Source organism: Sturnus vulgaris, chromosome 3, assembly GCF_052056855.1.
Source record: "Sturnus vulgaris isolate bStuVul1 chromosome 3, bStuVul1.hap1, whole genome shotgun sequence".
Classification (NCBI taxonomy): Eukaryota; Metazoa; Chordata; class Aves; order Passeriformes; family Sturnidae; genus Sturnus; species Sturnus vulgaris.
In genome coordinates this window covers 6,871,140-6,883,460 of record NC_142245.1, presented here as the reverse complement: position 1 = coordinate 6,883,460, position 12,321 = coordinate 6,871,140, and the positions used below count along the sequence as shown (strand labels likewise).

The following is a 12,321-nucleotide window of genomic DNA, read 5'->3' as shown; positions in this document are numbered from 1 at the left end:
CACGCGCACGTGATAATTTCTCGTCTTGGCTTATCTTGTAAGAATTATAAGATACCGAGTAGGAAATAAATCATGATGTCAGGACCAAATGCCATTTTCGTGCTTGGCGTGATTTGCGGCATGGCAGCGAAACCGATAGATTTCATTCCCTGGCTCAGGGTTCTCCCCTTTAATTGAATTATACCCCGGCGAGCAAATGGGATTCATTCTCGGAGATACAAGGAAATTACCATTTGATGAAACAATGCTTTACTCCTCGCTCACCTGCACAAACATCCTTCAGGAAAACTATTATGCAGATATCCTTGATTACAGGCTATTGTTGCTTTTGATCTCCATTTGATGTAGCGGGATTGCACCACGAGGGCAGCGAGCGTCTCAACTGTCCTTGCAGGCTTTGCCGCCTGCTCCTCGAGAACCTCACCAGGATGTTGTGGTTCCAGCCCATTAAAATTCCCTCTGCTGCAGGCAGGTCCATCACGGCGTCACTGGGTGTGTCACAGCGCCTTCAGTCTCTCCTCAGGGGTGGGCCATTGCCGAATAATTAATGCCGACGACCCCCGGGACCCCCATTTCCTGCTAAATTATTAACGTGGGGAATCAGGAGTGACAGAAAGGTTTCTGTGCCGCCATGTGCGTTGCTGCCACAGCTGAGGTGGTGAGGGCTGCGGCTCTAGATCTGGAGTAGTGGCTCCACTGGCCTTTGAGGTGCACTCCTTGGATTTGGAGCGTTCGGTGCTCTTTGGAATTAAAACTTTCACCTAATTCCCGGTGCTCACAGTTGCGAGGAAGTGGAGAGCCTGGAGTTCAAAGCCCGGCAGGCGAGGGAGAGGAGCCAGTGCACGTGTAATTGTGTAATTGTGTAATTGTGACTTTCCAGCTGCAGCTGCCCTTTGGGAAGGGCTGATCCCCGAGCCTCTGCTTTTTGGGGCTTGCTACACCCAGATGTTCCTGCAGCAGCGCCGTGCTGTCGGCCGCTTTGGGCAGGAAATGCATAATGCTCCGGAAACAGCAGATTAATTAACTTGAATAAACTGGCCTTGACGAGCTGGGAAGGTTTTAAAGCCATTTTCTCTCGGTTCTGAGCATGTGCCCAGCACTGCGGGTCCCCCCTTCTGGCTGGGCTTGCTCAAGTGGGCTTCTAGTGGCGTTTGAGACATGAGCTGGTGACAAAATTACAAGGTGGAAGGATGGCAAATAATCAGAGCCCAGCGATGCCGCTCCTAATTAATTTACCAGCAGCAGCCGCTGATGTGTGCCGTTATTAACAAACTTATTAGTGCTGTTTGCAGGAGGTGCAAGAAACACGCGGAGCTTTTCTGGGAAAACCGCGCCACTGCCTCAGCACCTCGCAGGGAAGAGTTTCTTCCTGACACCGGAGCTGCCAGGCCCGGGGGCGCTGGCACCTGGATGCGGGTGGGCAGAGGCAGCGCTCCTAGAGCAGGCTCTGCTCGGTGTCCGGAGGAATGTGAAGCGCTCCGCTGCCAATGTTTTCCCTGACCAGTCCAGTAACTTTGTAATTAATGTGTTCGCTTGTTGCCAATTAACAAGCGAAACCCTCTTGGCCGCCAAAGGCTTTTCCACTCCCAGCGCGTTCTCTTTTCCCTGCTGCCTTTCACCTCTGCTCCAGCCATCTGCCCCTTCTCTCCAGGAATTGTCCCTGTGGCTCCTGGCCTCCTCCTGCCTCCGAGCCAACCAGCTCCAGGAGCTTTCTTCCTCCCAGCATCTCTGATCCCGCTTTTCTTCCCTCCTGGCTGCCTGCCCAGCTCTTTGGGACCATCTCCCTCCGTTTTAGGCGCCCAAATCCTGTTGCTCCATCTCCAGCTCTGCTCTCCCGCTCTGTTGCAGCACCAGGCGCATCTCATGCGGTCCCCTCTTTATTCTCTCCATATGCGGGGTGCGTGTCTCTGGCAGGATATTTATACGAGTTCCCGCTCGCCGCCTCCATAAAATCCCCGTTCGGAGTGGGGCTGCCTGGGGTGACCCAGATGCACAAGAGGAAATGTTTCATATCTCGAGGAGCGCCGTCTGTGCCCCCCGGCAGCCCCCCCCCGCCCGCCTATCAGATGTAGGGCTTAATGGGCTTAAGAATTAGAGCAGCTGCTTGGTGCAGAATTTATTGACTGGCCGTGCATAACGAGGGGAATTAAAATCCTAATTGGCTGAGCTGCTCCCCGTCACTTGGAGAATTTTTACTTTTCTCGGGGCTCCTGGGCTCTTGCCTCGCTCGGGTCCATAGCCTGCCCGGGGAATGGCAGAACCCTTGAGGCTGCAAAGGGCCTTTAGGACCATCCGTGTCCTTGGGATGGTGCCACCCTCTTCCCTGGTGGTCTCCAGGAGGAGGCAATGGTGACAGTGGTGTCCGGTGTCCAGGCCCTGCTGCAGCTTTCAGAGGTGTTCTCAGTGCATTTCTCGGTGCCACCCAGCGAGGTGTTAAGTGTGCCCCGGGGGACCCGTGGCTACCAAACCTCCCTGCTGCCTCTCCCGGGAGCCAGAGGCGGAGCCCTCTGCTCTGGGCTCTGCTGCAGCTCCCAGAGACCAGGAGAGGCTTTTCCTCCTGCATCCCTTGCTCTCAGAGAGCCTGAATGGGCACGGAAATGGCCTCACTTAAGGCTATGTCTCATTACTACATTAAGTCAACAACCACTTGAGTATCCAAGGATTTTGATCAAAGCTAGATATTGAAAGGGGGACAAAGAGTGGCAAACTTATTTGACTTCCACTTATTTCCAGAGCCTGTTGAGCACTCGGCTGTACTCCTCACGGGCCTGAAGTGTGTTCCTGGGAGAGCAGCCGCCTGCTCTCTGCTCCTCCCTGGTCAGGAGAGAGGCTCCAGGCTGCGGGGAGGGAGGGAGGGAGGGCGGCCGTGCCCGTGCCTCGCCTCTGGCACCCGGGGAAGGAGAAGGGACGTGGCCCCTGTGCTGTCCCTGCGGTGTGGCTGTCCTGCAGGACTCCCCGGCAGCTCACGGGGATGGGAGCTGCTGGGAGCTCGGAAAAGGCAAATCCAGATTCCTGCCTGCTGCCTGGGGCTCTTCAACATTCCCTTTTGTCGGAGTGAGGAAAGCCAACAGCTCTCTGGCTTCTCCTGCCTGCCCGCGGCATCCTCTGGGGATGTGAGCAGTGAGGAGGCAGGAGGAGCTCCCAGTGCGAGCCTCAAACTGGGCCCAGTGCAGCTCCCTGGGGACCTGCTGCAGGTGGGGCGTGCCACCAGAAGAACTCTGGGATTTCGGGCACCCATTGTGGTGTCTTTAACACAGAGCCTCCTCTGCCTCTGCCGAGATGTCGGCGCAGCGGCACAGAGCCTTTGGGGGTTTTTTTACGCAGAAATCGATCGCGATTTTGGATTCTGCTGGAGGCAGGCCCGAGGGGTTTTACTGCAGAGCGTGGCGTGGTCAGCCCTGTCTCCTCAGTGCTCTGCACCTAACGACTCTGTAGTAAAAATAAAAGTAATCTACAGTAAATGTATCCCGGCTCCTTATTTAATGATAAAACCCCCTCAGCGCAGTGAAAATAAACTGTTAGTGAGTCTCAGCAGTGTCTACAAAGAGGGTACTATCTCTTTGGATTAATATGAAGTCCAACAATTCTCATCGTTATTTGCAGAGGGCTGGGAAACGGCAAGAGGAGCAGCAGCTTTCATGTGGTTTGTTGTTGTTGGTTTTTTTCCTCGCAAGAACGTCTGGGCATCACCACTCTGGGCTGAATCAGACCTGTCTGAGCATTCACAGAAAGAGCAGAGGATGCAGCAAGGCTCCGAGGTACCCCCGCTTTGCATTAAACCCCACTTTTGTTGCCATCCTGAAAACCCTTTGGAAATATGAAAGCAGCAACCTGCTCTTGCTGCGGCTGAAAGGCCATTGAAAGCCAGAGAACCCCCGAGTTTAACAGGGGAAGTCATGGTGAAGGCAGAGTGCAGCATGGGAATTCGCATTCAAGAGGGAGGAAAATGAGGGATTTGGGCAGAGAATAACTGATAGGTGCTGTGCATTCATTAAAAACGGGCTATAAAAGATACACTACAAGGTTCTGGTGACAGACCAACAAAGCTTTTTTCTTCCCCCTCATTGTTTCTACTGTCACAGGATCCTCACAATAGCGGATAGTTTAGCCTTGTACTCCACGGTTCGTTATCTATTCTTCTATTTATTAATGCATTCTTGGGTCTTAGTGATGTGATAAACCATCCATGCTTTTCTTTTATGGTTTAATAGGATTCTTCTGGAACCCCCTCCATGTTTACATAACCTTGCAATTCACAGCTATCTATCATTTATTTCCTACTTTGTGCGCTCTCGATCAAGCCGCGGCGGCGAGGGGCGTGGGGTACGGCTCCCCGGGACAAAGATTTCCCTAAAAATCTGGGTCTTTCCCAGAGGGCACGAGGGAATGCAGCTTTGGTGCCCTCCATCCCTCCACAGGAAGGTGGTCCGGGCTCCTCAGGGTCTCCAGGCAAAGGGACCCCGTGGGAGAGCGTGGCTGCTGGGACCACTGGGACCATTTGCTGCCCAGTGCGAGCTGGGACGGAAACTTTTTTTTTTTTTTTTTTTTGGAGAACGGAGCGCCAGCTCCCCTCCACCGGAGGCAGAAAAAAATCTAAATTTGTCATCTAAATATGCCACCAAACCTTTATTAAGCGTACCGGGAAAGGGACGCGAGACCTCATTTATGATTTCATTCATAATCCCTTCAAAATGAGTTGGTACCAGTATGTGATAAGTGGATTATGTGTTAGGCCCAAGTAAAGCCAGACACAATTAGTGCTTTAATAAACCGGTTGTATGCATTACTAACAACTAAGTCATAAGGGAATCGGTGTATTTACAAACCCTAATTAGTAGTTTGTTACTGTGATACCAAATTTAAACAAATCTGTAGCATCGCTGACCATCTGGGTTAGAAATCTCTGTTTTGAATTTAATTAGGAAATAGTTGTGACAGAAAATTGGTCCTTATTAGTTAGCTAACGATCAGCATTGCCCTAATTGAAATGAAGAACTGGCTGGCGGGTTTGTGAGATGTTTAGAAACAAGCAGAGACAATAAAAAAAAAATCTTCTCTCACTTAGGACTTTGTGAGCCGCGGTGATTGATTAAATCGCATCCCCCTGATATTTTAGCAGCTGAAATGCAAACGGCCCAGTGATGAGCGTGCGTGACAAAAGGCCGGCAATTAGAGCCGTGCATTTCGGGGTCCATAGAAGCTGGCCTGCTGTGGCTGCACCTTCACCTTCACGGCCCTCCCCTCAGGTGTCAGGATTCCCGGGAAGGTTTCCAGGTGAAGGGAAGCTCACGTTGGCAGTACCAGCCAGCCGGAGCCGTGCTGGGTGCCGAGGAACTCTCTTCTGTCTTGGAACGGACAATGAAGTTTCTGTAGGGGCTGTAAATCACTTAATGTTGAAAGGAATTCCCCGACGGCTCCATCAGTCACTGTGTAAGATTGTTAGAGATCTCCACCAGCTAATAAATTTGATTTGGGGTTTGTTTTGCTGGCATTTGCACAAACCCTCTGAGAACTGTAGTTACTGTATTCCCATACAGTGTCTGAATTCGGAATTGCAATGCCCGCTCCCCTCTCCTCCGGGAGGCCAAATAAACCTTTGCCATAGAATATGAATGTCGGCTGTTTTTCTTGGTGAGCTGGTGCATTATTATTTGAGGAGATGTAGTGTTTGACAAAACCATTTATTTTGCTTGGAATATTTTATCGAGTAATAAAACCCGTTTGCCGCACGGGGGGGGGAGGATTTGTGCCTGTTGGGCTGTGAGGGAGGCGAGAGGAGCAATGTCCCTGCCACGAGTCCTTGGGTGCTGCTGTCCCAGCCTGTGCAGGGGGGGCTGAGCTGAGCCTCACCCACCAGGGTGCTGCGGGCTCAGGCTGAAAAAATAAAGGCTCTGTTGTTTTCTGGGCCGAGTGGGTTTTTTTTTCCCCCTACAAGTTTATTATGAATGATCCCTTTTCACAGATGCTCCCATTCCCAATGGGGGAGCAGCAGTGTTCCAGCCTAGAAGAAGCCCCTGTGACCGAGCCGAGTGCAGCTGGAGGGGGGTGTCAGCTCCACCCGGGAGCCCCTGGGCAGCAGCAGCGGGCAGGCAGAGCAGGGCTGGGCTCTCTGGGTGCAAACTCGCCCTTCTCCCTGCCCTGCCTCTGAGCCCCAGCTCAGCAAGGCTCGCTTCGAAGCCTGCTGTGGTTTGCTCTTTCCTTGGGCAACCCTCTCGTCTTTGGGATGGGGCCAAGGGGGATTCTCTTAGCGGGCTTGGGGACACGAGGCCCTCAGAGATGTCTGGAGCATCCCAAGTGGGAAGGGGCTTGCCCAAGGGCAACCAGCAAGCCCCGGGTTTGGGTTTCTGCGGTGCTCCCCTGCTCCGTGTCTCTGTTTGCCATGAAGACATTGGCTCGCAGGGCCCAGATGTTCCAGATGCTGGCGTGGCAGACGGCGAGCAGCAAGGTTTGAGTTTCCTGTTTCGGCCCTTTCCTCGGGCTGGGTGTCCGTGCAGATGTGCTGCCGGAGCTGCTCCTCGGTGCTGATGGCCCGGGGCCACCTCGTCCTTCACCCGCCAGCGACTCGGGAGTGACACTGATGGTGTGCAGCAGGAGCCCACCCCCTGCCAGCAGCGTGACAGCTGCCGGGAGCCCTCCGAGCGGGGAGAGGGTTTAATGCCCTGGAAAATCCAGGGAGCGTGCAGAGCGGTGGCAAATGGACACACGCAGACATGGGGCTGCCATCCCCGCACCCCCCCTCCCCGGGCCTGGGGCTCAGCCTGGGGTGGCACAGCGTGTCCCTGTCCCCCGGTGTCCCTCGCCGGGCAGCTGGATGCTGGCGCCCCGCGTGGCACAGGCTGTTGTTGTGGTGTGGCTCGAAGAGTGTCGGTGTTTGTGGGGCACGTCCAGCATCGCTCTGCAGCAGTGGCTGCTCCAGCCAGGCTCCAGGCAGGAATGGGCTGTGCAGGCACTGCCACCTGGGCACCGGCCATCCTTCTGCGGGGGCTTCCCTCGGTGCCTGCCTCGGCCCACATGCTCCACTTCCGTATCCTCCCGCCTGGCAAGGATGGCCCCAGGCACGTTCTGTCACCCTGGGCGTCTTGGCCACCGCCAAGGTCATCAGGGACTCGCGACTCGCCCGGGAGATGGATGGGAGGCATCGCTTTCCCACCGCTGGTCATTAGTCCTCGCTCTGGAAAGGCTCAGCAATTCCGACCCGGTAAATTATGTGCCATTCCTCAAAAAAGTGGATAAATAAATGGGGCTCGAGCATGTCTTTTTTACCCTGAGCTTCGGCGTATTGATTCGGACATATTTCCAGGCCGGGAGCAATCAATTCCCGGGCAGAATAAAATAATTTCGGGCAAACTCTGGGAGCGGCTCGCCATTAATTTGCCTTTTGCCGGCGCTGGCTGGGGCCGGGCGAGAGGAGCTCGGCATCCTCGGGAGCGGAGCCCTGGGGATCTGCCGGGGCTGCCAGCAGGGAGGGCGGGGGCCGCCGGGGCTAATGAATGCGCTGTGTTTGCTCATCTTTACACAGTCCCTTATTACTGCTAATTGGGAGGGACAGTTCAAACAGGCACAGAGGAGCAGTTGTCGCGGGAGCGTGACTTGCTTCCCAAGGAGCGGCCGGGAGCCCCGAGCCCTGCCGGGGACCCCTCCGGAGCCCGGCACTGCGGGCAGCACGGGAGCCACAGACAGACACACAGACACACAGACGGACACACAGACAGACGTGCAGCTGTCCGGGATGCGCAGGAAGTCACCGGCTGACGGAAGGGGTCGGCGATGTGCTCCGCATTAATGCGCCCCACTGCTGCTCCCGCAGAGCTCCTGGGGTGGGGGGGAGGGACACCCCATCACCCCATCACCCCATCACCCCATCACCCCATCCCTGCCTTGTTCTGGGGCTCCCTGGCAGGAGGGGGATCCCCCCCCCCCCCCCCCAACCTCCAAGCGTAGCCGTGTCTCGTCTTTCCCGGTTATTTATACGTTCAAGTGTCCTCATCCAAGCTCATATTCCTTCATTTATTGCTGCTTTCCCTAATTAAAACCTTTTGGATTATTCCCCTGCACGCCGAGCGCTCCTTGCAGCTGGGTACCAATTCCGTTTCTACAGCAGGATTGACCCTCTGCACTCGTTTTTAAGAGATTTTTTTAACGTTGCTTGGGGAAAACAGCTAAGCATAAATGTTTGGGAAATAAGAGGAGGATGGGCTTTGTTCCTCGGCCGCGTTTCGGGTCTGTAGTGCTGGGCAGCCAAGGGCAGCGGGCTCAGGGCACCGTCCCTCTGTCCTTCCCGGGGCTGGGGGTGTCCCCTCAGGCTCAGCGTGTGTCCAGACGAGCCCTGGAGCAGATGGGGTCCCCTGGGTGGGCTCAGGGCTGCTGCTGAGAGCTGCGAGAGGAGGGAGCTGCTGCCTCGTTCTGAGAAATCAGGCCTGGCTCGAGCCTGCGTTTCCGTCTTTGCCGCTTCTTTTCTAACATAAAAATGAAGGTTTCCACAGTGAAAACTCGGTTTCTCTTTGAATGAGTAATTCTTCTGCCTTTTTTTTTTTTTTTAAAAAAAAAACAACCCTCCACGTCTCCTGTCTGTGGTGCGGGAGGATGGAGATTATGTGCATCTGCAGCCTGGCTTTAACTGCGCTCCAAAGGCGTATTGTGCACACGTTGTCCCTGAAGAGGATAAACCTAAGGGAACAATCTTAATCTCAGAAGTTCGCACCCACCGCTGAAGCAGCGGCAGAAAACACTCTGTGTGTGGCTGGAATCCTCGAGAGGAGCCCCAGCCCTGGCAGAGCAGAGCCAACAAGAGGCATTTTTTTTCCCTTTTTGCGTGTGTGGCGCAGATAAATCGAGTTTGTTTTGCAGCCCATTCTGCTTTAGATTTCCTGTGTCATAACTGAATGGATTTGTTGTTCATTGATACCTTAATATATAGGTTGTTGGGGAGGGATTTTTTTTTTTTTTTTTTTCCTCGAGGGGGGAAAACAATGTCCCCTTCACTCGTGCCTGAATGGATTCATTTATTCTCCCTAACCTCCGGAAGTCATTTATTTCGCCCCGCGACAGCTGCAGGGTCTGTTTGTGTAGGAGGGCTGGCAGGGCCCAGCCTTCCTCCTGCCCGTGCCCAGCGCCAGCTCCCGGCCTCTGGGCAGGGCTTGGGACTCAACCGAGCTTGGCGTGTCCGAGCTGGCTCCGCTGTGCTCGGGGTGAGGCCATGGCACAGCGCTGCCGCTCGGCTCTCCCTGGGGATGCTCCCTTTCACTCCCTCTCCTCGCTCTGCCAGTCGCTGACGGGCCCTAATCAGCAGCAATTTAATTAATATACCTGCCTTTGCAGAGGTTGTGCTTCGCTGTAACTTGGCAGTAGCTAAGCGTGGTGGGAACGCGGGATCTTTGTCGTTTATGAAGGAAGGAAGGAAGGGAATTGTTTGCTGAAGAGGTGTCCGTGTTGGTCCACTGTGCCCTGCAGCCCAGTTCGGTGAGGCCACAAACTTCCGCGTGTTTCAACGGCCAAACTGAATTTGAAAATCTCCTGCTTCCCCAGACGCGCTTCCTAAAGCCATTTCCTGGCAGAACCCAAAGCCCACGCGTGTGCAGGCTCGGCAGTGCCAGGCCCTGTGGGTTATCCTGGTGTAGAAACAGGAAGAGAGGAACTCGTGCCCACTGTCGCGTCGGGCGTGGCGACGCATCCTTGGCCACAACCAAAGTGTCCCCTAAGGTCACTCCTGGGCTTCCTGCGCTCGGGGGACAGAGGCGAGAGGGCATTGAAGGCAGCGAGGAAGGAACCGCCCCACGGGCTGCGGGTCCGTAGCCAGCACAGAGCGCGGTGCCCACTGAGCTGGAGCTGCCCCGTGTGCCTTGGGTCCAGCTGGGCTGGGACTCCATCCCTCCCCTGCTACAGGACTGCGGATCAGCCTTGCTCCAGCCACAATCTCCTCGCTGCCTGCGCCTCGCCCCTTGGCGCCTGAAGGAGAAGCCAGCTCGGGAGGGCTGGGGTCGCGTTCCCAAAGGCAGAGCCGGCTCAGCTCCCGCTGCTGTCGCCAGCTGTGCCCGGGCAGGGGCTCCCGGGGCCAGGACACTTTTCCCTGTGCCACCGCAGCCCCGTGGCAGCACGTGCAGGGAGGATGTGTCCCCCCGGGCACGGCCCGGCCCAGGGGCACGGAGGGAGGGAGGGAGAGAGAGAGGGAGGATGGAGCCGCTGGCCGGGCTGAGCTCGGAGCTGCTCTCTGCCATCCCCGGGCTGCGCTAAGCAGAAACAATGCGTGGCTTAGCAGAACTTCTCCATGAAAAGGTTTTGGGAATAATGTCTCAAATGAACGGCTGGGGAAGGGAGGGAGGGGAGCCCCGGCAGACCCCGGCTCCGAGCGCGCCGTCACGCTGCGCCGAAACCTGGAGCCGCCAATTGGGTTTGATTTTTTTTTTTTTTTTAATTTAAAATTCAAATGTCTGATGTTCTTAAATTGAACAAATGATATTTTAAAAAAATATATCAGGCTCCAACATCTGCAGATTATGATTTGCATTTTGAAATTGGCTGCTTGAATTGAACAAGGATGAATACTGTCACTCTTCTTTCATTCGCTCCGTTTATTTAATGAAATGCTAGAGGTCAACCCTTTGTCCTTAAATTAGTTACTATAAAAATCTTTTTGTACTTTTCTGCTTGTTATGATGTCTTCTAAGCAGAAGAAAAGGTTGCCATTAATTATGTCTTTGTTGAATATGGATATCTATTCAGAGTTAGTTAAACAGTTTCAAACAAAATTAGCATCGAGCAACTCGAAGGCCAGCTTTAGGTTGGTTATCAAGAATTTTTTGCTAAGAGAATGCTCTCCTGCAAGTGTGCATTATCTAATATATTCAGCTTTCAGTTGCTAATTTTTTTTCCAGATGAAGATGGGCTTAATTGAGGTTGTGCTTTTAAGTTTGTAGAGCTCTTCAGCATCTCATACAAAAGCATCTAGAGGCTTTTCATTTGTCTTGAGTATGTTTTAGATGTACAAATATTATTTACTTTAAACTCCAAATCAAAAGGCGCGCTGTAACTATTTTAAATAAAACATTATTCTCTGCTGAAATATATATAAATTCAAAGGGAGGCTTTTTTTTCATTATCACTTAATTTATGTGAAAGAGCCGCTATTAGCAAATTTTAGGATGATACTGCGGGAGCAGTTTAGAGGCTGGTCTCGAGCAGGCGTTGTTTGGTGCTGTCATTTCCCTGTCAGAGGCAGAGCCGTGAGTCGGGGCTCACACACAGCCAGGCGTGCTCGGAGCTGGGAGCCCCTGGAGCAGCGACTGCGGGGCTCTCCCCGCCCAGGCACTGCTGCTTTTGGGGGGCACCCACCGGGGCCGGGCGCTGAGGGCTGAGGGCTGCTCTGCTCTGCCCTCCCTGCCGGTGCCAGGGTGCCCCGAGGTGCTTTTTGGGGGGGGTCACAGGGCTGGGTGGCTCCTGAGGTGTCCATGCCGGGGATGGGACACCGCTGAGCCGCTCTCTCTCCCGGGAATCCCCCAAAAAGCCCTTCCTTGCCCCCAGGAATGTTTTGTAACAAGCCCCTTGGAGGGTCTGCCAGGCTCCGTGTGTGTGGGGGGGGCACCTGGGCGTGCCCGGTTGGGGGGCCTGGCCAGTGCAGAGGGGCCAGCAGTGTGATCCACACAATGACGGGCTGGGGAGCAGAGACGGGAGGAAAAGCTACAAGCAAAAAAAAAAAAAAAAAAAAAGAAAAAAAAATCCAACAAAAAAAACGAGGAGATAATTAAGAAAACTAATAAGAAAATATAAATGTGGTGATGGAGGATTAGTCCTAGTCATTGGAAATGCAAATGATCACCGCGCTCGCTCCCAACATCTTTTTGCTAGGCTTGTGTTTCAGAGAGGATTTTTCTCTCGTTGTGTTTTTTCCTCCCCTTTCCCTCCTCCTCAGAGCAGCAGTGCTGCTTTCCCAGCAGCCTTCAATATTCCCCGAGCTGAGACGCTAACCTTGTAATGCTTTTAGGTATAATATACAGACTTTTTTTCATTTTAAATGCTAGCTCATAATGACATTGTGGAGTAGGGATCCCGAGTCAGCCTTATTATCATGGTGTCTCCTTGAGCTGAACCTCTGAGAAATGTGAAGGGGAGACCTTTTGGAATGAACAAATCCTTTAGCTGCCTATAATTATTTATTAAAATAGGCGGCCGGGATAAAGGCCGGGGAGGGGGAGGGAGGAGCAGCATCCCTCTCGCTGTCCGTCCCTCCGTGCGGGCACACTCCGGGGATGGAAAGCAGCGGCTGTGCGGTGACACGGGTTGTTGTGACCCAAAAGGAGGTGGCATTCTGCTCGGAGCATCCCGATC

General features: G+C 53.9%; 1 protein-coding gene across 6 annotated transcripts in view; it reads right to left on the bottom strand.

Annotated features, from left to right (window-relative positions):
* Positions 1 to 12,321, bottom strand: part of LOC148224167 (uncharacterized) — a 58,135-nt gene that overhangs the window by 17,656 nt on the left and 28,158 nt on the right. For 2 of the 6 annotated variants that reach the window (XM_088160853.1, XM_088160851.1), the window contains exon 4: positions 5,663 to 11,673. The exons of the other annotated variants lie outside the window; for them this stretch is intronic. In XM_088160853.1, coding sequence (XP_088016979.1) covers positions 9,294 to 10,214 — 921 coding nt within the window. In that variant the 5' untranslated portion in view covers positions 10,215 to 11,673 and the 3' untranslated portion in view covers positions 5,663 to 9,293. Of the gene's footprint in view, positions 1 to 5,662; positions 11,674 to 12,321 lie in introns of those variants that run through there. 6 annotated transcript variants of the gene reach the window in all.